Here is a 21417-nt window from a genome sequence, read left to right on the forward strand (position 1 = left end):
GCGCTAACTCCCCTTCAATAAAACTGCTTAATAAGTGCTTTGTAAATTCGGTGTGCAACATATTGCAGTGCTGCTACTGTGGGAAAAAAAAAGTAGTTCATCAATGGACCGCGGTATTAATGGTAAAGGATGTTCTTGTCCAACCTTCTGCCTTTAAAACATTTTGACAGCAAAATCAGCAGTTTGCTTGTCAGTAGTTAAACGACACTCGGAGATGACGGGGTTCCCTTGCGGAACGTTCCGTGTCTTGTTATGTAACGATAAGCCCATTGTCTTAGACCAAGCAAAGGAGATCCTGTGTACAAGTTCATCTGAGTTACGCATTAGGTTTGGGTTGCGTTTAGGAAGCATGAGTTAGCATAACATACAGGACGATGCCAAGAACGTCTACATGTAAAATGGGGGTCTTTTTCGTTTCAAATGTATATCTGCTTACTGTCAAAACAAATTTACTTCAGAACATAAACGTCTCCTAAACAATCCCACTCATTTATCAAGCTGGATCCAAACTGATTTCTTTGTAAATCATTCGCAGGAGCGTTTACATTTGTGAGGATCCAGTTAGTTCATGATAGCTTGTGTGTTCTAAATGGGATCGTGTGTTTGTGAAAATGGGTTTATGGAAAGATCAGCTTCAAATTTTTTTTATTTTGCTAGTTAAAGTTTTATAGAGGGATTACTTTGTCAAGTTTATTTTTTTTAATAGTAAGGTGAATGTATTGAAAGTATTGTAATTTTAATGAAAAAAATCACAATTGCAATATAATTAAGCAAATAAGGCATGAAAAGGAGGACGAATTATTAGGCGATTCAGTGTTGCATTACTGGAAATTTTTTGTCAATGCTATGGTTTGGCAATGGGATTTAATTGTTTTGTTTTGTTTTTACTTTTTTGTCAGCTTTCTGTGAAGTTTCGCAAGTGTCATTACATATATAAGAGTACAAAAAAAACTTCCTGATTTGCAAATCTAGTGGGAATCCTTAGTTCGGTTTCTTCTACAAACATTTAAACATAACTTTACTTTTAAAAAAATTATTAATAAGACCTCATCTTTTATTCTCCCTCTCTTCAATTTTCTCCCAGCTACCTGATTGGAGAAAAGCACCTTGGGACAAAAGATAAAGCTAGTGCCTATCCAAGCCATCCCACCAAGCCTTGCACAGGCGTTCAGCAAGCGCCTATTATCACATATGCTAATGGTAAGATTTGACTGTTTCCTATCTGCTGAGCTTGTATCCTCTCACTATCATCCTTGCCAGAAATAAGCAAAAATAGACACTGCCATCATGTTTTAAAGTTTGCAGTCACAAGAGGATGTAGTACAAAAGGACAGGTTTTATTCGAGGCTTTTTAGGTGACAAGTGTGGGAGTCTGAGCTGCTTTATAGTATATACACGATTCAAATTATAAGTAATCCATTTTGGGCATCTTCCATTGGTGAAGCTCTGTTTCTTTTTAAACATAATTTGGTGTACAGAATTAAAACAACAACAAATTTGCCTCTGTCTAACTGCTAACAGATTGGCCTTTATATATATATATATATATATATATATATATATATATATATATATATATATTTTTTTTTTTTTTTTTATAACAACATTTTTCACTGTTAATTTGTTTCCAGGAACCCGGAAAAGGATTTCTGCCTCTTTATTGTTTCGGGTTTCCTTACCTCAGGGTGGTATCTGATCAACACTGATACAAACAGAGCTTTGTGTAAGAGAGAGAGAGAGAAAGGAAAAGAGAGAGAGAGAGAGAGAGAGAGAGAGAGAGAGAGAGAGAGGGAGAGAGAGAGAGAGAGAGAGAGAGAGAGAGAGAGAGAGAGAGAGAGAGAGAACAGCATTATAAACACTGAGTTGTCTCTAAATATTTATGGTTGAATGGAGAAATAATTTTCGATCAAGCGAAACGTTATTTTGTACCTTAAGGAAACTTAAGTCTGAGAAAAGCGTCATCTTATGTCTACAATGACTTCCCCTAATACTGTTCAACCATCAAGTTCCACCCTGAAGCTTTGTTCAGGTTCAGATATCACAGATATCATGTTTTACACATTTTACTTTTGGTTAAGACTGATTTCCATGATATCTTTATGTTTATATATCATTATGTTTGTGTCACTAGAAGAAAATCTTCACCTACATCATCATCACACACACACACACACACACACACACACACACACACACACACACACACACACACACACACACACACACGCATGCACACACACACACACACACACACACACACACACACACACACACACACACCCCTTTATTTTTATTGAAAAGCCATTTTTACCTTATTACTGCGAAACAAACTGTGGCATTAATAACAAACTGTGGCAATATAAAGCATTACATAAGGAGAATCTGTAAATGGTCTATCCATCTACTCCTATATGGTAGATTAAAACTCTAAATTGTCAAGTTGTAAGTCAAGATGTTCAAGAAAAAAATGTTTGAGCAAAAACAATTTTGGAGAAGAAAACTCAGAAGATTGCAATAAAAAACACAAATGTATGAGAAATAAACGTAGTATTGTGAAAGTATTGTGTTGTATTGTGAAAGTAAAACTCAAAAATCTACACTTTGCAAGGTGACATCACTTGTTTTGCATTATGTCTGGAGTGGAAGTGAATCTAATAAAACTTTACTTTTCCCTTGGATTAAAATTTTTATTTTCCTCATAGATGTGTATTTGTCCCGCAATGTATAAATAATTATTATTTTTTTATGAAAATTTTGACTTACAACTTGAATTTGGGAAAAAACAATGCGTAGATTTAAATCGAATCTATTTATTTAGATTAGTTTGTGATAGAATCTGAAAGTGTGAAGATTACTGTGACTGACTTTGTCACACAGTTTTTTCATACTTTAGACGTTTTATTCTGAGCACAACCTTTCATTAATTCAAGATTCGTGTTTTGTAATCAGATTGTAGAAGCACATTCATGTTGAATATCCAAAGTATTGGTTTTAACTTTTTTCTTTGTTCTTGGTTTTGCTCTGGCAGACAGAACAGAGTGTGTGCCTGCAGACATGGACTTCCTTCCTAAGAGAGAGGAGAAAAAGGTATGAATGTGTTTCTAGGTCTGGGGTTGGTCCATACTGGTTAGCCCATTTGTTTGATCATGTTTTTTTCTGTTTATGGTTACAGATGAAAGCAGCACGAGCCAAATTTGATTTCCAAGCCCAGTCACCTAAGTAGGTGTAAACATACAAGCTTCATATATATAAAGCTTCTCTCACACTACAGTATATTAACAAATATCACAAAATAAACAGGAAGGGTGGATCAGCAGTGTGCATTTATTACAGACTGAACACCCATTCACCATGTGTGTGAATAGACATGAACGTGTGAAATTCTACAGACCCACACGATTCAGCTGTAACTCAAAACTAGGTAGCTTCTTTTCTTTCTAATAATAAGTTCTCCAATAGATGGCAGTGTTTGTCTTTATGGATGAGAATGTATCAGGTGGGGAAAATCTTCACACAGGTTTTGTCTAGTGCGTTCTCATTATCAAGGATTTATAAGAAACCAACTGTATTTAACATCTTGTTTTCAATTTTAAACAAGAATTGTTCATATACAGTATACCACAAGTGCAGGACTGATAAAACACTGATCAAATCTGATTGGTTTACATTTGTTGGTGAATTTTCTGAAAGAGCAGCTTAGATCGCAAAGCCAGCTGTAAGGTTTATATTAATGCACTCTAATACATTTTATGTAGTAACAACTTACACTTGTGGGGTGAACATTTAATACAAAAAATATAAGAATAGATGGATCAAGAGGGGTATCCAGTTTAAGTACTTTTTACTTGGGAAACTACTAAAGGCAGAAAGCATTGATATTTGTGCATTTGTAACTTATATATACAGTGAGGAAAATAAGTATTTGAACACCCTGCTATTTTGCAAGTTCTCCCACTTAGAAATCATGGAGGGGTCTGGAATTGTCATCGTAGGTGCATGTCCACTGTGAGAGACATAATCTAAAAAAAAAAATCCAGAAATTACAATATATGATTTTTAAACTATTAATTTGTATGATACAGCTGCAAATAAGTATTTGAACACCTGTCTATCAGCTAGAATTCTGACACCCAAAGACCTGTTAGTCTGCCTTTAAAATGTCCACCTCCACTACATTTATTATCCTAAATTGATGCACCTGTTTGAGGTTGTTAGCTGCATAAAGACACCTGTCCACCCCATACAATCAGTAAGAATCCAACTACTAACATGGCTAAGACCAAAGAGCTGTCCAAAGACACTAGAGACAAAATTTTACACCTCCACAAGGCTGGAAAGGGCTACGGGGAAATTGCCAAGCAGCTTGGTAAAAAAAAGTCCACTGTTGGAGCAATCATTAGAAAATGGAAGAAGCTAAACATGACTGTCAATCTCCCTCGGACTGGGGCTCCATGCAAGATCACACTTTGTGGGGTCTCATTGATCCTAAGAAGGGTGAGAAATCAGCCCAGAACTACACGGGAGGAGCTGGTCAATGACCTGAAAAGAGCTGGGACCACTGTTTCCAAGGTTACTGTTGGTAATACACTAAGACGTCATGGTTTGAAATCATGCATAGTACGGAAGGTTCCCCTGCTTAAACCAGCACATGTCCAGGCACGTCTTAAGTTTGCCAATGACCATTTGGATGATCCAGAGGAGTCATGGGAGAAAGTCATGTGGTCAGATGAGACCAAAATAGAACTTTTGGGTCATAATTCCACTAAACGTGTTTGGAGGAAGAAGAATGATGAGTACCATCCCAAGAACACCATCCCTACTGTGAAGCATGGGGGTGGTAGCATCATGCTTTGGGGGTGTTTTTCTGCACATGGGACAGGGTGACTGCACTGTATTAAGGAGAGGATGACCGGGGCCATGTATTGCGAGATTTTGGGGAACAACCTCCTTCCCTCAGTTAGAGCATTGAAGATTGGTTGAGGCTGGGTCTTCCAACATGACAATGACCCGAAGCACACAGCCAGGATAACCAAGGAGTGGCTCTGTAAGAAGCATATCAAGGTTATGGCGTGGCCTAGCCAGTCTCCAGACCTAAACCCAATAGAGAATCTTTGGAGGGAGCTCAAACTCCGTGTTTTTAGCAACAGGCCAGAAATCTGACTGATCTAGAGAAGATCTGTGTGGAGGAGTGGGCCAAAATCCCTCCTGCAGTGTGTGCAAACCTGGTGAAAAACTACAGGAAACGTTTGACCTTTGTAATTGCAAACAAAGCCTACTGTACCAAATATTAACATTGACTTTCTCAGGTGTTCAAATACTTATTTGCAGCTGTATCATACAAATAAATAGTTAAAAAATCATACATTGTGATTTCTGGATTATTTTTTTTTTAGATTATGTCTCTCACAGTGGACATGCACCTATGATGACAATTTCAGACCCCTCCATGATTTCTAAGTGGGAGAACTTGCAAAATAGCAGGGTGTTCAAATACTTATTTTCCTCACTGTATATACATAACTTTCATTTAAGAGGAAAAAAAATTAGGGATGGTTGCTAAAGGAAGGAATGCTAATAACTGCTATAGGTGTGACTGCTATATTATGTACAGTATCATGAACATTCCAAACCACTGAAAATGTAACAATTACTAGATAAATAATTATATGCTGAAGAATGTATGAGATGTAAGAGGATTAAAACATTTTAGGATGAAAGAATTTTGCAATCAGGGTGGTTACAAAAAACCCATCGCATTCACCATTGATTAAAACAGGACAATACAAGGTTTTTAACTTCTTGCTTGTCAAATAGATAAATTGAACTAAACTACGTATACATTTTTTATACAACTTTAGAAACACTTTACGTCTATCAAGCTGCTTTGATGTTCAGTGTGCATTGTTAAACGCGCTATACAAATCAAAATGAGCGGAATTGAATTCGAAGAGAAGATAAATGTCTTTTCTTTTTTTACACCAACATTTCTTGGATAATAATAATAATTATTATTATTATTAATATTATTATTATTATAACTATTATAATAAATAGGGACTCGAAATTATTTGTATGTCGCTCAGGCTACGAATCTTCCCATCATTATATCAGTTATGTTCATTACTAGCCTTTTTGTCCCATCTGAGTTTTCACCTCCTCTTGAGGACCTGCTTTCTCCTGACACATCGCTAATTCTTGTTCTACGGTTATTTGTTCCATGAATTAAATCATTATATTTCACTATAATGAGAAAAAAAAACTTGACCCTAATAAAATCCATGATTACACTTCATGGCAGCATATTTAAATTTTGGACCTTGTTTCCTAGAGAACTGACCCTGCAAAAGGGTGATGTGGTATACATTCACCGTCAGGTTGATGGCAACTGGTATGAAGGAGAGCATCATGGGAGAGCAGGGATCTTTCCTACCAGCTACGTCGAGGTATATGGCCATCTCCTTGTGGTTGCCATGGTTACATGATTGTAAAAGCTAGTTATCTTAGCTCCTTATTCATCCTCTCTTCCATCTGAGCAGATCATTCCTCCCACCGAGAAGCCAGTGCCAATAAAGTCTCCCAGTGTACAGGTGCTGGAATACGGTGAGGCCGTGGCTTTGTTCAACTTCAACGCCGACTTGCCAGTGGAGCTGTCATTCCGAAAGGTACCGACTTTATTGTCAGAATTACACTATTAATGCATAGTTTGTCCAACATATGTAAACAGAATCTCTTTTAGGGCGAGGTGATCTCCATAACACGACGTGTGGACGATCAGTGGTTGGAGGGTCGCGTCCCAGGCACTGCTCGCAGTGGCATTTTCCCCGCCAACTACGTGCAGGTCAACAAAATGCCCCGCACCAAAACCACCGATGACCTTTCACCCTGCCCACTCTCGCCCCTCTCCCCTCACTGCACCCAGGCTCCGCTTTCACCTCATGCACGCACCAGCCAATCACCTCATGCACGCTCCCCCCTGTCACCCACACACCCTCTCGCCTCGACCAAACAGCCATCCAATTACTTTGTGTACTCGCCTGGCCCCGCGTCACCCACTCCACCCAACAGCCACAGGAGTTTCTCACCTTCAGCATGCAGCTCACTGGAGAAAGAAGCAAAATCCCCTGTTTTACCATCTGGTCATGTCCTGGTGTCTCCACAGGGCCCAGGACTAGCAGCGAACATGAACCCAAGGCCTTTGTATTCTTATCAGGTACCAAGATGTGGTTGATGTTTGTGGTGTTAATCGGTATATGTTTATATCCAGTAAAGATTTTTCATCCCAGATGATTATTTATGGTGTTATTCTTGAAATCTCTTTGAGTAGGATGGCTCCAGGACACACTCTCCTCAGTCTTATACACACATCAAAACTCCACCAGCCACAACTTCCCAGGTCAACAGCAGCACTACGGTCATAGCACGACAACCGTAAGTCATTCGGAGGGATCGGACTAATATGATTTATCTGATTATGATTATCATTTCTGAGACAAATGCATTCCCTAACCTTTGCCTCTTTATTAGATATAAGGCAGTTTACAACTACAAGCCCCAGAATGGAGATGAGCTGGAGCTGATGGAGGGGGACATCGTTCAGGTGATGGAGAAGTGCGATGACGGCTGGTTTGTAGGTAAATAACTCTGACGTAATGGAAAGCTTGCCTGATTTTCCAGCCTGGCTATAGATTATGTATTTTTTTTTACTTGCCTGCCCTCTAGAGGATACTATTTGTTACTACATCATTAGTAAACACGAACATGTAATATAAAATCAGATCTTGTTTCGATCAAACTTAAGATTGTGACAGAAATTGTGGCATTATGCAATCACATCGAGATCTACTAGAATCAATGGATATTGTTCCTATGATGGGATCTTGCTTGAGCCCCCAACTCAGTTAATATGCCAAATAAGCAAACTTAGTGTCAAGATAATGGTAAAGCTAATTTATCTTCAAATTGTATGTTTTTTGTCTGCTATAAATCAAGGCTCTGGAAATAAATTAGGACAGGCTAAGTTTAAATTGATTATTGTCAAGATTAAATCAAAGAATGCTAAAATACACTTGAGGTCGATAGAATAATAAATTAGGTTAGGCAGGATTAGATCAAGCATTACCTCAAGTTCAGGATTACATTTAAGATTGCTAAAATTAAATTGAGGCTTGATATTGAGTGAAATTATGCACAGTTTGCTAGGATTAAATCAGGCTTTGCTAGGATTAGCTCAAGGTTCGCTGTGGAGAAGTTAAAGTTTGCTCGGTTTCAATTGAAGCTTGGTAAGGTGATACTGAGGCTCAGCTTTGAATTAATGAGATTGCAAAACGAGGTTTGCTGGGATTACACCTAGGTTAGCTGGGATTAGCGACAAGGTGGGTCAATGAATAGAGATTTGTTGGGATCGAATTAAAGGTTGCTATGAGAAATCGAGGCTTGCTAGCATTAGATTGCTGGTATTGCTGTAAATTGAGGTTTGTTAAAATCGGATTGTGGTTTAAAATAGGAATAAATGGAGACCTGGTATAATTAAATGTAAGTACTCTGGAGTTAAATCTATGTTTGCTGGGATTCAATTGAGGAAGGATTAAATCTAGGTTTTATAGAATGAAAACTATTTTAGCTTGGTTTAACTAGATTTTTGACAGGATTAAATCATGGTTTTTAGGATTTCATCAAACCTTGCTGGGATTAAGTAGAGGTTTGGCAGGATGAAATCAAGGTTTTCTAAAATTCAGTCTAAAATTGCTAGGATTAAGTAGATGTTTGGCAGAATTAATTCAAGGTTTTTAGGATTCAATTAAAGCTTGCTGGAATTAAGTAGAGGTTTTGCAGAATTTAATTAAGGTTTACCAGGATTTAGTCTAAAATTGCTGGGATTAAGTATAGGTTTGGCAAAATTGAATCAAGGTTTTCTATGATTTAATCAATGCTTGCTGGGATTAGTTACTAAGGTTTGCAAGGATTGAAATGACGATTGTTAGATAACGTCAGTGAAATGTCTGGCTTTAATTGTTGGTACTGATGGTGAACCTCTTCTCCTCTTAGGTACGTCTGAGAGGACCCGAGCATTCGGAACGTTTCCTGGCAACTATGTGGCACCTGTTTGAACATGAACAAATGACTTGGCACCTTCACTACTTCTGCAGTCCCACTCACTTTTTTTTTTACCATATACGGACACACATATATATATATTTATATGTATGTACAATCAATCATCAATCTGTCTATCATCATCTTTCACTTTTTCAGCCACTGAACTGGTTTGCATGCCCATACAACATGCACTCCTTGACAGTTTGAGCACTTGTGTGTGTGCATGTGTGTGTGCGCGCGCGTGTGTGTGTGTGTGTGTGTGTGTGTGTTTTCACAAGCACTCATTGGATGTAGTGGCAATGGCAAAGGCACTGTGTCAAGGCAGCTCGCTTGCTTTTAAAGCCACAAGTGACTGATTTAAAAGGTGGCCATGGGTATGGTTTGGACTGGACTGCTGCCAGAGAGACTCAAGATAGAGCTCCTTATCCTCCACATGTTTATTTAGCAGTACATCCTGTGTTTGACATTTTGGTGTAAAAATGTCCTCCGTCCTGCATTTCAGATCTGTAACAGTAACAGCGGGGCTCTGTGAACAATCCCGGAGGACACTCATCTGGATAAACAAACTTTTTCACGTATCATGATCATTACAAATGTAGTTGTTTTGTATTTTTTTTTTATGCTGGCTTGGCTAAAAAAAAAAAAAAAAAAAAAAAAAAAAAAAAAAAATTGCAACACAACACAATCCTTACCTGCTAAAGCTTTGCCTATGTGTAGTATGTATTAATGCTGTGTATCTCAATATTTTGCCCGAGGCACTATTGAAGGATCAACTCACTTGGCAGCATTCTGGGGATTGTTGTCATTTTTCTGAGCTCGTGTAGTAACTCGTGAGAGAAGGTGCTTCAGTTTCTACATTTCATAAAATTAAAGCTTGGACAGGTCTGTAATGTGTGAGCTAGACTTTGATAGCTCGGAGCTGTATGTCAGAACAGTGAAATGTGATTGCTTAGATAACAAAAAAAAAATAGTCCTGAAAACGTATGTTGATAGATCATCATTTGATGTTGAATAGAGACCGAATGCGCTGTTTAGCAACATGACCGATCCTTGCTGTGCGTCATGAAGGGTATGGCTCTGTCAATAAGATTGGGCATTCCTTTCTAGAAAGCACATATTAGCTGGAACTTTCTTTTTTCCATCAATCTGATTTGGTAAAAACAGTAAATTTGATGTGGTTGGGGTTTTTTTTTTTTTGGTTAAGTTGTAAGTTGTCACCACTATGGCCTTTTTACACAAGCTTGAGCCATTCAGAGATGGTTTGGTTGTCCATTCAGGGGAAACCATTGCAGTTTTGATTGACGAATCCATTCCTACAAGAAAGTTAATGAGGTTTAACAATATCAAACCCTGTTGTGACGTGATCCTCGTTTGTCATTGCAATACTGAAGTAATACCTAAAACATATTGACCATTAAATTTCATTCCAAAATCGCAAATGTTCTCCGAACAATGAAGCGAAAGGCGACAAAACTGAAGAAAAAGGACGTTTTTCCATCTTATCATGAACAGGAATGTAACCATGTGATGTATATTCAGCAATTGTGGCACAATGTTATCTCATCATCCCTGCCATTTTCAGTTTGAACGAAAAAGCGACATCGAAATAAACGTGCCTCACATTTGTAGTCATGATTTCTCAGAGGACTAAGACCACATGTTATAATGGGATGGTTAAGTTACACTAGACAACGATCAACGCGTGTATGTGGTTGTATTGTTTCGGATACTTCTCTCTAACTCAAGTATTATTTCTTTTTTTCTGAGACTGTACAGATAACAGTTATCCAACTGCAAGAAAATATAATATATTTTTACTGATTGCACAGTGTATTTCTGTAGCTATGGTACTCACAAATTTTTGATAACCATCAAATAAATGCATCATGTGCTGGAAAAAGATACAGTTGCTTTTTTTTTTTACATTTATAAAAACATCACAGGTTTAAAGAAAGCAAACTGCTAATTTTTTAGTTTTTCGTGCCTTGTGTTTGTGTATGAAATAACTAATAGGCTTGTCTTTGCTTATATGTTTTACTTGTAACTATGACAAAGGAGATCGAAACACTTTTAGCAGTTTCAAAGGAACACAGCTGAATTCTTGAAAGCTTAGTAATGTTTTTCTTAAGGAGTTTATAGTGAAAGCTCAAAATGGAAGGAGTGAAACTAATTCAAAAAGAGAAACTAGATAGACAAGTGTACTGGGACACCAGTCAAAGTTTAGGATGTCTTTGGATGGTGTTGCATTAAATGTTTCCTTCACTTGAACTAGGAGACCCAAACCTGTTCTTGCATGACAGTACCCCTGTGCACAAAGCCAGTCCCCTGAAAATATGGTTTACATGGGTTTGAGTAAATAATCTTGATTGGCCTGCTGTAGAGCTCTGACCTGAACCCTATTGAACACCTTTAGGATGAATTGGTACGCTAACTGCATCGGTACCTGAATGTACTAACACCATTGTGGATGAATGAACAAATCACAAACACACTCCAAAATCTAGTGGCCCATATCAGAATAGGGACTACATTTGAAATGGGATGTCTAAAAAGCACATTTTGTGATCAAACATCAAAAAACTTAATTAATAGAGAGTGTAATTAATAAAAATTGTAAAACAAAAAAAGATCTAGTAGCAATAAATTATAATAAACTTTTACAACAAATAAATAGCAGCTTTGTTAGTATATCTGACCTACAAATATTCATTCATTCATTCATTTTCTCCCGCTTACCCGTAATTCGGGTCGCGGGGGCAGCAGTCTAAGCATGCCCCCGCCTTCGACTGCTGCCCAATCCTCACCGCACCGTCCCTTACAGTCCCTCCTGCAGGTGGTGAGCCCACGGTAAGGCGGCCCCACATCACTCCGACGTCACGGACCTTGATATTTCCCTCGTAAGGGACCCCCGGAGCATAGAGGGTTAAGGGCCTTGCTCAAGGGCCCAAGCGTGGCAGCTTGGCGATACCGGGGCTTGAACCCCAGACCTTCCGATCGGCAACCCAGCGCCTTAACCGCTGGAGCCACCACTCCCCCTCTACAAATATTTGTGTGAGATATTTTTTTTATGTTTATGGTGGAGCACTCAGGGATTTTCTTTGGGTAATCAGGTTTTCTCACCCAATCCAAAGATATGCAAAATAGGCTGATTGTTTTTGTTGGGTTCTGTCATGTGTTGAAACCCCGTCCATACGGACCTCTGGTGTCCTGAGTTTCCTGGTAAAGGCTCCAGGCTAACGTAGGATAAGAGGTGTACAAATTGGATGGATGGAAGCAGTCTTCAGTGCCAGCTCTTAAAGCTGTTAGTTTGCCGACAGTCTTGGCAGCAGAAGGCTTAATAAACCCCACACCTGAATTCTCACCTCCCTTCTAACTATCTACTATCTTGTGACTCATACATCCTTGTCATTTTAGAAGGGAGTGCAGTTTTCTGGCATAACACAGCAGCCACCCTGAATTCCAAACCAGGTTTCTAATCAAACGAAGGTGTGGACCGCACTCATGAGTTAACCGGGTGTGTTTGAGCTGGAAAAAAAGAAGCCTAAACTGGACTGCTCTTTATTTAGAGTACAATATATTACAGAGTTATGAAGGAGGCCTGATGTAAAATGGCAGAACAATGCACACCATGGTGTCTAAACAATTAAAGAAATAAACAATTGACAAGTAAATCCAGCACATTATTATACATAATTTGATTTTTTTTAATCGAATGTGGGTATTCTCCTGGATTCCTGGTACATTTGACCTCCCAGAATGTAGCTATGGATGTTCTGTGTGTTTGTGTAGTGTACTCAAACTGCTTCCTCAGTGTACCAGAGGTTTGGATTCAGATCCACCTTGACCTGACCCTGATAAAACCTTTACTGAAGACAAAAGAACGAATGGGTTTTTTTAGGGAAACAAAGCCCCATCCTGAAGTATTATTTTTCTTTACAACACATCTTTTAGTGTTTAACTCAAATTTCTAACAAAAAATTATGAATTAAAAATTGCTCATGTTATTTATACATTTATAGTATACTGTGTTTGTCATATCGCTTTAAATAATAGCTGTGAACAGTTGTTTTCTTACTCTGAACTGTCAATTCAGAGTGTTTCCTGTTTGTGAAAGAAAAAAAGCCGAAGCTTAAATAACGTGCTGCTTTAACGGATAAAATGGAAAAATTAACTCATGTGTCTTAATGACAAAAATGTTGAACACCTCTAGTTTGAATACACTTCTGTAATCAATAAAAAATGATGGATGTGATGCTACATTGCAATGTGATGCCGTACAGGGTGTATTCCCATTTCACAGCCGATGTTCTGGATGCACCAGGACCTTGAGCAGGTTAAAGCACTTAATGAAGATGAATAAATGAATACATGAATTTCTGCACTGCTATAGTCCTAATGAGGGTTGGTAAAAATGCTGACTGTATATGTAGAACTACAATAAAGATGTCCCATCTCAACCTCGGTCTTGGTGTATAAGACACCAGGTCAATTCAATATGATTTTTATAGCACTTTTAACAAAAGACATTGTATCAAAGTAGCTTTAGAGAAACAAATAGATTATGGATTTAACATTTCAAATGAGCTATACATTTATCTCTTTAAGTTTCTCTCTCAGAAACAAGCCAGAGGTGACAGTTCAAGGAGAAACAGAGGCTCCTTTAGATATTATGAGGAAAAAAACAGACATAAAAGGGAAGCCAACATCATTTGGTTGAACATGGATTTCCATTCACTATAGTTCCATCACTGTTGGGGTTACTACGTGTTCACTTATTGACATTTGAGGGCGAAAAAGAAAAAAAAGAAGTTATTACTTGTCACATGTACATTACAGAACAGTAAAATTATTTCTTTGCATATCTCAGCGATGTTCGAAAGCTGGTTTCAGACATGATACAGTACCTCTGAAGCACAGAATGTTAAGGGCCTTGCTTAAGAGCCCAAAAGTGGCATCTTGGCAATACTGGAACTTGAACCCCCAACCTTCTGATCAGTAACTCAGCGTCTTTACCACTGAGCTACCATTTCCCCAAACGTTTTAGATGAAGTACAGTCCAAAGACCATTTTCATGGTCTTGGCGTTTACGTTCCACAGTAAAATCTCATGCATCCTTTAAAAGCCAGGAAAGAAAGCCACCCACGCACTCGCCCTATGCACTGACACATGTGTCCGGCAGGGGTCGCACAAAATCACGGGCAGTTTAAAACTATTTTATTTTGAAAAAGAAATGAAATCTTATTTTCCTCTTCTCCATCCCACCCACACGTCCTAGTGCCCTTCCCCTGGGCTTTATTTTGATTGCTACACGTGGCATGAGAACCCGTGTGTGTGTGTGTGTGAGTGTGAGTGAGTGATGGAGGGAGTGTGTTTACCAACGATGCCACATCGCAGTGATCTCAGGGCGAGGGCTCGCGCGCTCAAAGCCACAGCGCCTAAGGTGTGCAGCCTCGCAGACGCGCGCACGTACGCAAGCACGCGCACACGCGCGCACGCGCTCCGAATAAAGGTTAAAAACCAGGCGCGAGCTTTTGCGGGCGATTTTTTTTTTAATGATTTAAAAAAGAAGGAGGCAGAACGTAAGAGCTCCGCAGTTTATAAGTGTGTGTTTGTAAGACGCCTTCGTTTATTGGCGAACTCGCTATTATTAAACTTTTATTTATTTCTATTTCTGGTCCATTTTTGTTTGGTTCGGTTGTTTTGCCACGGGAAGCTGCGCGCGCGGAAAAGCACGCGCAGGTGGAAGCGTTTGTAGCGGGTCACTTTTCTTTCTTTTTTTTTTTTCGGCGCTTTGCTGAACTTCGCCGCTCCTTTTTTTTTTATAAAACTCCGGTAAGTTATATATACACATATATTAACACTTTCCCAACTTTAGTGTTACTTTAAATATAAATGCATGACACTTAAATTTTTTTATTTTTTATTTATTTTTCTTGAAATATTCCACTTCCACAAGCCATGTGCTGTGTTTTGGAGCGTGTCCTTGAGCTGAAGCTTCATCTGTTACTATTTCTCACCTGTATTCCATATATTCAGATAAATAATAATAAAAAAAAAACCTAATAAAACAAACACCAAGAAGAACTTTCTAGAGATTCTTCATAGCTCCCTATAGGTCACATAAATTCAGACCTTCAGGAACAACTAAAGAGTTTTTTTTTTTTTTTTATGTATATTTTCTCTCTATATACTCTTTCTTATCTCTATATATTTTCTATTTATGCACATTATCTGTCTGTCTGTTTGTTTTTACTTTCTTAACAATGCTGAATTGCACATTCAGCACTCTGGATGTGCAAATAAAAATAAAACAATTACAGGCATAACCCAAAATAATAATCAGGTTGATTCAAATTGTTGTTTTCTTTCAAGATTGAAATATAGTATACTATGCTAGACGTCCAGATTTTGATGTAATATTGTTCTTTCAAGATACCATTCATTATATTGGAATTATAACTAATTATTTTGATTGATTTGAAGCTGTTTGTTTATAGTTTCGTTTTAAATTTCATTAATTCAAGACAGCAGGCTAAATTGGCTATATTATATTTCCATATATATTATACTGGTATTTTCTGTTACTTATTTCCAGAAATGCTATTTTAATAGTTTGATCAAATATATTTATACATTTTCTTCTTCTTTCGGCTGCTTCCATTAGGGGGCGCCAAAGCGGTTTATCCGTCAAATTATATGAATACATGTTTTTACATATACCATCAGCTTTTCAACTGACCGCGATATCATCTTAAAATAACTGTATACTCTCGTGAAATAATGCCATGCTGCTTCCATTTTGTTGAACCTTTACATTCTTAAGTCAGTGTATAGGGTTATGTAAATTGGAAATGCCACCATCATGTACTTCCGCCCCAATAGCTAGTGTGATTAACTTAACTATGAACTCGAATTTGATGCATCATTTTAATTTGTATTGTCGTCTTGCATGCAATTGCAAAAAACTCTCAAAATACAAAAAACAACCAAGATTTGTTTAGTCCTAATGTTAGCTAGCTAGGCATAGCTAAATTTGTCAGCATAGACATTAACATTAGCTAGCTAGGCAAACAGGTTCTGGTTAACCACGCCCACCTCTTCTATTTTGCATGTTATCTGTGATGGGCTCAAATACCTGAGCCTGTTTTGTGACGTAACAAGTTTTTACAGTAGGTACGGAGAGAGTTTCTATTAATGAAAGAATGTGTGACTCAAATGTGACTCAAACATGAATCTAAATAGCCATAATTAACCATTTAATGCTTGTAGATTCCCACATGATTATAGGCCATCTACATGCATCATACCACACCCCTTTAATACCGTGACTAAGACCGAACTGTGAAATATGCTCTAAAACCATAGTGCAATGTTATCATTGTAACTATACAACTGCACCTGTAGTACCGTAATACAGCACAACACCAGAAGCAGGCCCACTCCTGATCTGAGTTCATATCTTTGGCTGCCCGCAGCTGAAAACAAATCAGTGATGACTCTGCAGTACATTTTAACCAGGCATGAAAAAATGCTGAATCCTGCTAAATCCTCCCAACTCATTACCTTCTCTTTAGATGGGTCCAGACTGCTGAATGGGCATGAGGCAGTGGATCCACAAACACACCACTAGGTCATTGTACTAGCATTCAGCTTTATAATAACAGAGCCGCTGCAAAACAAAGCAAGCACAAAACGCTGGTGAACTGCCTGTTTCTCTGTTGGAGAAGTTTTAATTTATTTAGCTCAGATCACTGGCGTTAAGCTTCAGCAGCACTACCAGAAGAGAAGCTGTTTTTCATTGAAGGAGATTTGTAGTCATCGATTTTGCGTACGTTTCCTATATAATAGATTTCACACATCTGTAATTGACCCGTCTTTTCAATACGTCGTCTATCCTTACATGTCCACTGCCAGCTGTTTCGGATATGAAGTTGAAGCTCCGCCCCATCTGTTTGGAAGTGTCTGCTTGAATCGCAGCTCTCAAAATACTGATACTTGATATTTGTGTGCTTTGGGAATGTTATCACTGAGGTATTATTTGTCAAAGGTGATCAAGTCAAAGAGAATTTGTATTTGCAATATTAGTTTTTTTTAATAATAATTTATAATTAAATTATCTGCTGCATTACACACATTAACAAATCATGATCTGGAGTTTATGGAGTATATGGCAACAGATTTGAGCAAAATAAAGTGTAGTAGCTTTCCTACTCACCCAATGTAGTTTGAATTGTTGTTTATATATATATATATATATATATGCAGTGCCATGTCTCGTATATAGAAGGTCGTGTACATTAGGTTAGCTACCCTTCTCACATTGTCCTGACCAGCACACTGGAGCTCTCCTTCACCCTGATGGGTAAATTTAATTGATCCAGCACTTCATTTCATAATTTGATTTCTCATTATTAGTAATATAAGTTAAATTTAACTTCATACATGTAATATTTTCTCATTTAGGTTTCAGTTGCAGGACACCCTGGATTTTGTAGCACGTTTTGGAGCTGTTTCTTGGACAGGAAGCAGCCTAGTGATAGGATCTGGAATGGATGAATGGATGATGAAAGTCTTTTCTCTCATCCTTCATGTCTTTGATATCATGGCCTGTTTGTTCTTTCAGTGGCTGCTTGACCTCTGGCTTGGCTGTGCTTTGAAATGCCAGGGGAGGGTTTTTGTCTGATATACAGTATGTGGACACAGAAGTGTGCCCTGGATTGTATGGCACTGTATGGTGATCTGTTTCATTACTTTGTATATGATTAGGGATACAGCAATCGATTATTTGAGTAATCGGGTATTCCACCGGTTAGTCCATCGATTAATCCGATAAGTACTTTTTCTTCATTAAAGAGCAATACTAAATACACAAGAGAAAATAAAAGAAATTTGTTTCCTTTTTAGAAGAATGTACATTTTTGTTGCTGAAATTGCATTCAGTGAAAACTAAACCCATCAAAATACAACTATATAAATAAAAAGTCATAAAAAAATATATAAAAATCCATTTCAAATTACAGAAAAAAAACCCCATGTAAATGCACTGTATGGTTTTTGTTTTAGTTTGAAATAATCGCAAACATTTGGAAAATTCATTTTATGTTCTCACTGTTTTCGCTCCTTTCCTCCTGTCCAGGGGTCTCATTTATAAACGCCACTTTCCCACGCAAAGTGTTGTGCTTTATAAAATAAACGAATTTGATGGTAAAAAATTGCGCACCTGTAAGCAAACTCCGAGCCCTGCGTACCCACAACGCAGAAGGCGAGAAGGAGAATAGGCGACATAGTGTGCACAACCTTTTATGCCGAAAGTGCCGTTTGCACGTTTCTAGCCCCGTTTTGTGCCACGTTTATAAATGAGACCCCAAAGCGGTCCAAAATGTAGCGGGTGGTGCGTCAGCAATAATGGTCCGTGGGAAAACACAGTGCTCTATGTGCAGTTAAATGGAATAAACAAGCATCGAGGCAAATAATTACTCAAGTTACTCTAGTAATAGTTTTAGCTGTGTGTGTGTGTGTGTGTGTGTGTGTGTGTGTGTGTGTGTGTGTGTGTGTGTGTGTGTGTGTGTGTGTGTGTGTGTGTGTGTGTGTGTGTGTGTGTGTGTGTGTGTGTGAGAAAACTCTGCATTACCTAATGGATAATGGTGCTCCTACCCATGCTGTGGTAGGTGCATTTGATGATTCATTTGATATTCATCAGAGGGTCTGAGATCTAAAAAGGTCTCATTGAAAAGGACATGTTATGTCTGATTGACTACATCTGTGAATAACTGTGGAAATAGTGTTTTCACAGATCTAATGTCATTCCTTTTTCTTTAAGTCTGGTTCAGCCAGGACAATTTGCGTGCCTTCAGCACACAAGAAAATGCTTGTACCCTTTATGATCCGTGCTAAATCAAACCTGTAGGAGGATGTGGTCCGTACTGATTGCAGAGCATTTTAAACCATGAACGCTCACTAGAGCCTTAAACAGTGCTCCAATTCCTGTCTCGTTTTATCCTCAAAGTATGTTCCCAACAATCAGACAAGGAGAGTGAAATACATTCTTTCTTGGTTTTCTGCAGTAGGTAGAAATTGTGAAAATACATTTTAAATATTGGTAAGACAGTGTGCTGTTTTCATTTTGAACCACAGCCTTGTTGAATTTTTTATTCTGATTAGGCAGTAGGCATAATTTTCTATGAAAGCATTTGATGTTCACCCCAGCTGCAAGGTTTATACTAATATGGCTGTTATGGTTTCTTTTGTAATCACTATATGGTGCAAACCCCCCATCAAAAAAAAAAAAAAACTCTGAGGAAACAGAAATTCTTTGTTCATGAGAGAGATCAGTGGAAAGTGGCCAGAATGGTTTGAGTAAATGGTTGGAAAAGAACAAAACAAAAAAAAAATCCAACCCTGAGCATCTCAAAATACAACTATTCTATCCTGTAGTTTAATAAGGCCTGCTACATTTTCTCCAAGCTGCTGATTTAATATTGTTTAGATTTGTAATCAGGTGAATGACTAACGTTATTGTATTTGGAAATATTCATTTAGTCAATTTTCCCAAAAATAGTCGACTAATTGTTTGATTATTATGTAAAAATATTGTGTTTAAGCTTGAATTGCTGAATAATTGAAGTCATTAATATTATTTCTGAATTTCCATGATCTCAGTATTGCGTCATTGGATTCCGAAGGTTAATTTATTCTGCAAAGATTATTTCAAGATTTAATACCCTGATTTAGTTCATTTAAATCAGATTTATTTGTATAGCGTTTTTAACAAAGCAGCTTTACATCAAGAGTTGGAATGTAATATTCTATGCCTATATGTTTGTTCCTTCTAAGTTTATCCTAATGATAAACTTTCTGAGACGTTATGATAAAGAAACCTTGAAAGGAACCAGACTCAAAGGGAAAACAATCCTCATATGGGTGTCCATTCATTACAGTTCCATCATTGTTGAGGTGCGCTGTTCATTGATGGGTGCTTCAATACAAAACTGTTCAAGCAAACTGCAGTCCTAAAGCCATTGTAACAGACTATTGATATTAATTACAGTCCAAATCCATCCTTAAAGTTCTTGAGTTGCTCAGTAACTTCATGCATCTTTTAGGCTTTTCATGTAGAACCATCTCTAGCTTTACAGAGTGGTCTCCCATTGAAGTGAAGAGAGAGCGAGCGAGAGAGAGAGAATGAAGGTTAATGATTAGCCCAGTTGTTAAGACGCAACTCAGTGGTTGGGCTTGTGATCAATTGGTTGTGAGTTCGAATCACAGCAACACCAAGCTGCCATTCCTGGGCATCTAAGCAAAGCTTTTAACCCTCAACCATTTAGTTGTATAATTAAGTGGCTGTGGATAAGGATTTCTGCCAAATGCCATAAATGTAAATGTTTTTAATTAAATTAAAGACTTGCACATTGTGATGGCTCCACATACGTTTCACTGAGCAATCAGTGTGCAAATAATCCAGAATATTGATTTCATTCAGAAAAGAAAAAAAAAAAAAACCCTGCTCGATCAGTCACTTTAGGTACCGATGCACAAATGAAGCACTGATAGCAGATGATGACTCCCAAAACATTTGTATCACCCTGATTACCTCCAGACATCAGTTATCAGATCATCGCTGACTAAGATTTTATTTGGGATTGGGAACGATTGAAAATCTAGATAACAGTGATGATTAAGTGCAAGAAAAAATATTTTTCTTCCAGAGATCGCGCTTGGTCTCCATGGCAGCAGAATGAGAACAGTTTCGTCGGCTGAACAGTTTCACGGTTGTGGAATTTAAGCTTAAAGATTCATGTAGCCAGATTCCAAACGCACCGCGGTCATTCTATTGTATTGTCTATTCTTTGGACGCGCCTAGTTTTTTTTTTTTTTTTTTTTTTAAGTTTTGTTTGTTTTCACTTGTCTTCACATAGCTTTGTCCTGTTTCATTTCTGATCAGTGTGTTCATAGCTGCAGGGCAGGTTTGATCTATCAGTGGTGTGTGTATAAGGTGCTTGTTGAAAGCTATTTCACCTGTTTTAGTGAGTATAAAGAAAGAACAGTTTAACACTGTGTTACCCCGATAATGCCGTGTCTTTAGCACGATATTCCTTCGGTAAATAGGGCGTGGGTTCATAAGGTATAATTGCCTAGACCCATCATTTCAGGGAGTGGATCTGTTCATGACGTCGGTGTGTACGAAATCAGATCGTAAGTGTTGTTACGGTTAATGTTATTTTGGCTCGTCGTTGGTGTTAATTTGGCGAATATTGTGTTGAAGATAGTGTAATATAGGGAGGGAATATTTTATAAAATGTCTTGCCTACTAAGGAAGTAATA

At 37.9% G+C, this 21417-nt stretch overlaps 2 protein-coding genes across 11 annotated transcripts in view; both read left to right on the top strand.

Annotated features, from left to right (window-relative positions):
* sorbs3 (sorbin and SH3 domain containing 3) overlaps window positions 1-10998 on the top strand; it is a 51225-nt gene extending 40227 nt beyond the window's left edge. For 8 of the 9 annotated variants that reach the window (XM_083554026.1, XM_083554023.1, XM_083554031.1 and 5 more), the window contains 9 exons: window positions 1085-1200; window positions 3029-3087; window positions 3173-3219; window positions 6329-6443; window positions 6537-6662; window positions 6737-7210; window positions 7325-7428; window positions 7525-7631; window positions 9046-10998. In XM_083554026.1, coding sequence (XP_083410152.1) covers window positions 1085-1200; window positions 3029-3087; window positions 3173-3219; window positions 6329-6443; window positions 6537-6662; window positions 6737-7210; window positions 7325-7428; window positions 7525-7631; window positions 9046-9107 — 1210 coding nt within the window. In that variant the 3' untranslated portion in view covers window positions 9108-10998. The remainder of the gene's footprint in view (window positions 1-1084; window positions 1201-3028; window positions 3088-3172; window positions 3220-6328; window positions 6444-6536; window positions 6663-6736; window positions 7211-7324; window positions 7429-7524; window positions 7632-9045) is intronic. The other variant, XM_083554029.1, reaches the window with a different exon arrangement.
* Window positions 10999-14426: 3428 nt separating this feature from the next.
* The window catches only part of pdlim2 (PDZ and LIM domain 2 (mystique)), a 56220-nt gene continuing 49229 nt past the window's right edge, over window positions 14427-21417 (top strand). The window contains exon 1 of one of the 2 annotated variants that reach the window (XM_083554072.1): window positions 14427-14928. The gene's annotated coding sequence lies outside the window, so the exon portion shown is untranslated. Of the gene's footprint in view, window positions 14929-21040; window positions 21289-21417 lie in introns of those variants that run through there. The other variant, XM_083554073.1, reaches the window with a different exon arrangement.

This window comes from Silurus aristotelis (genome assembly GCF_946808225.1).
Source record: "Silurus aristotelis genome assembly, chromosome: 11".
NCBI lineage: Eukaryota > Metazoa > Chordata > Actinopteri > Siluriformes > Siluridae > Silurus > Silurus aristotelis.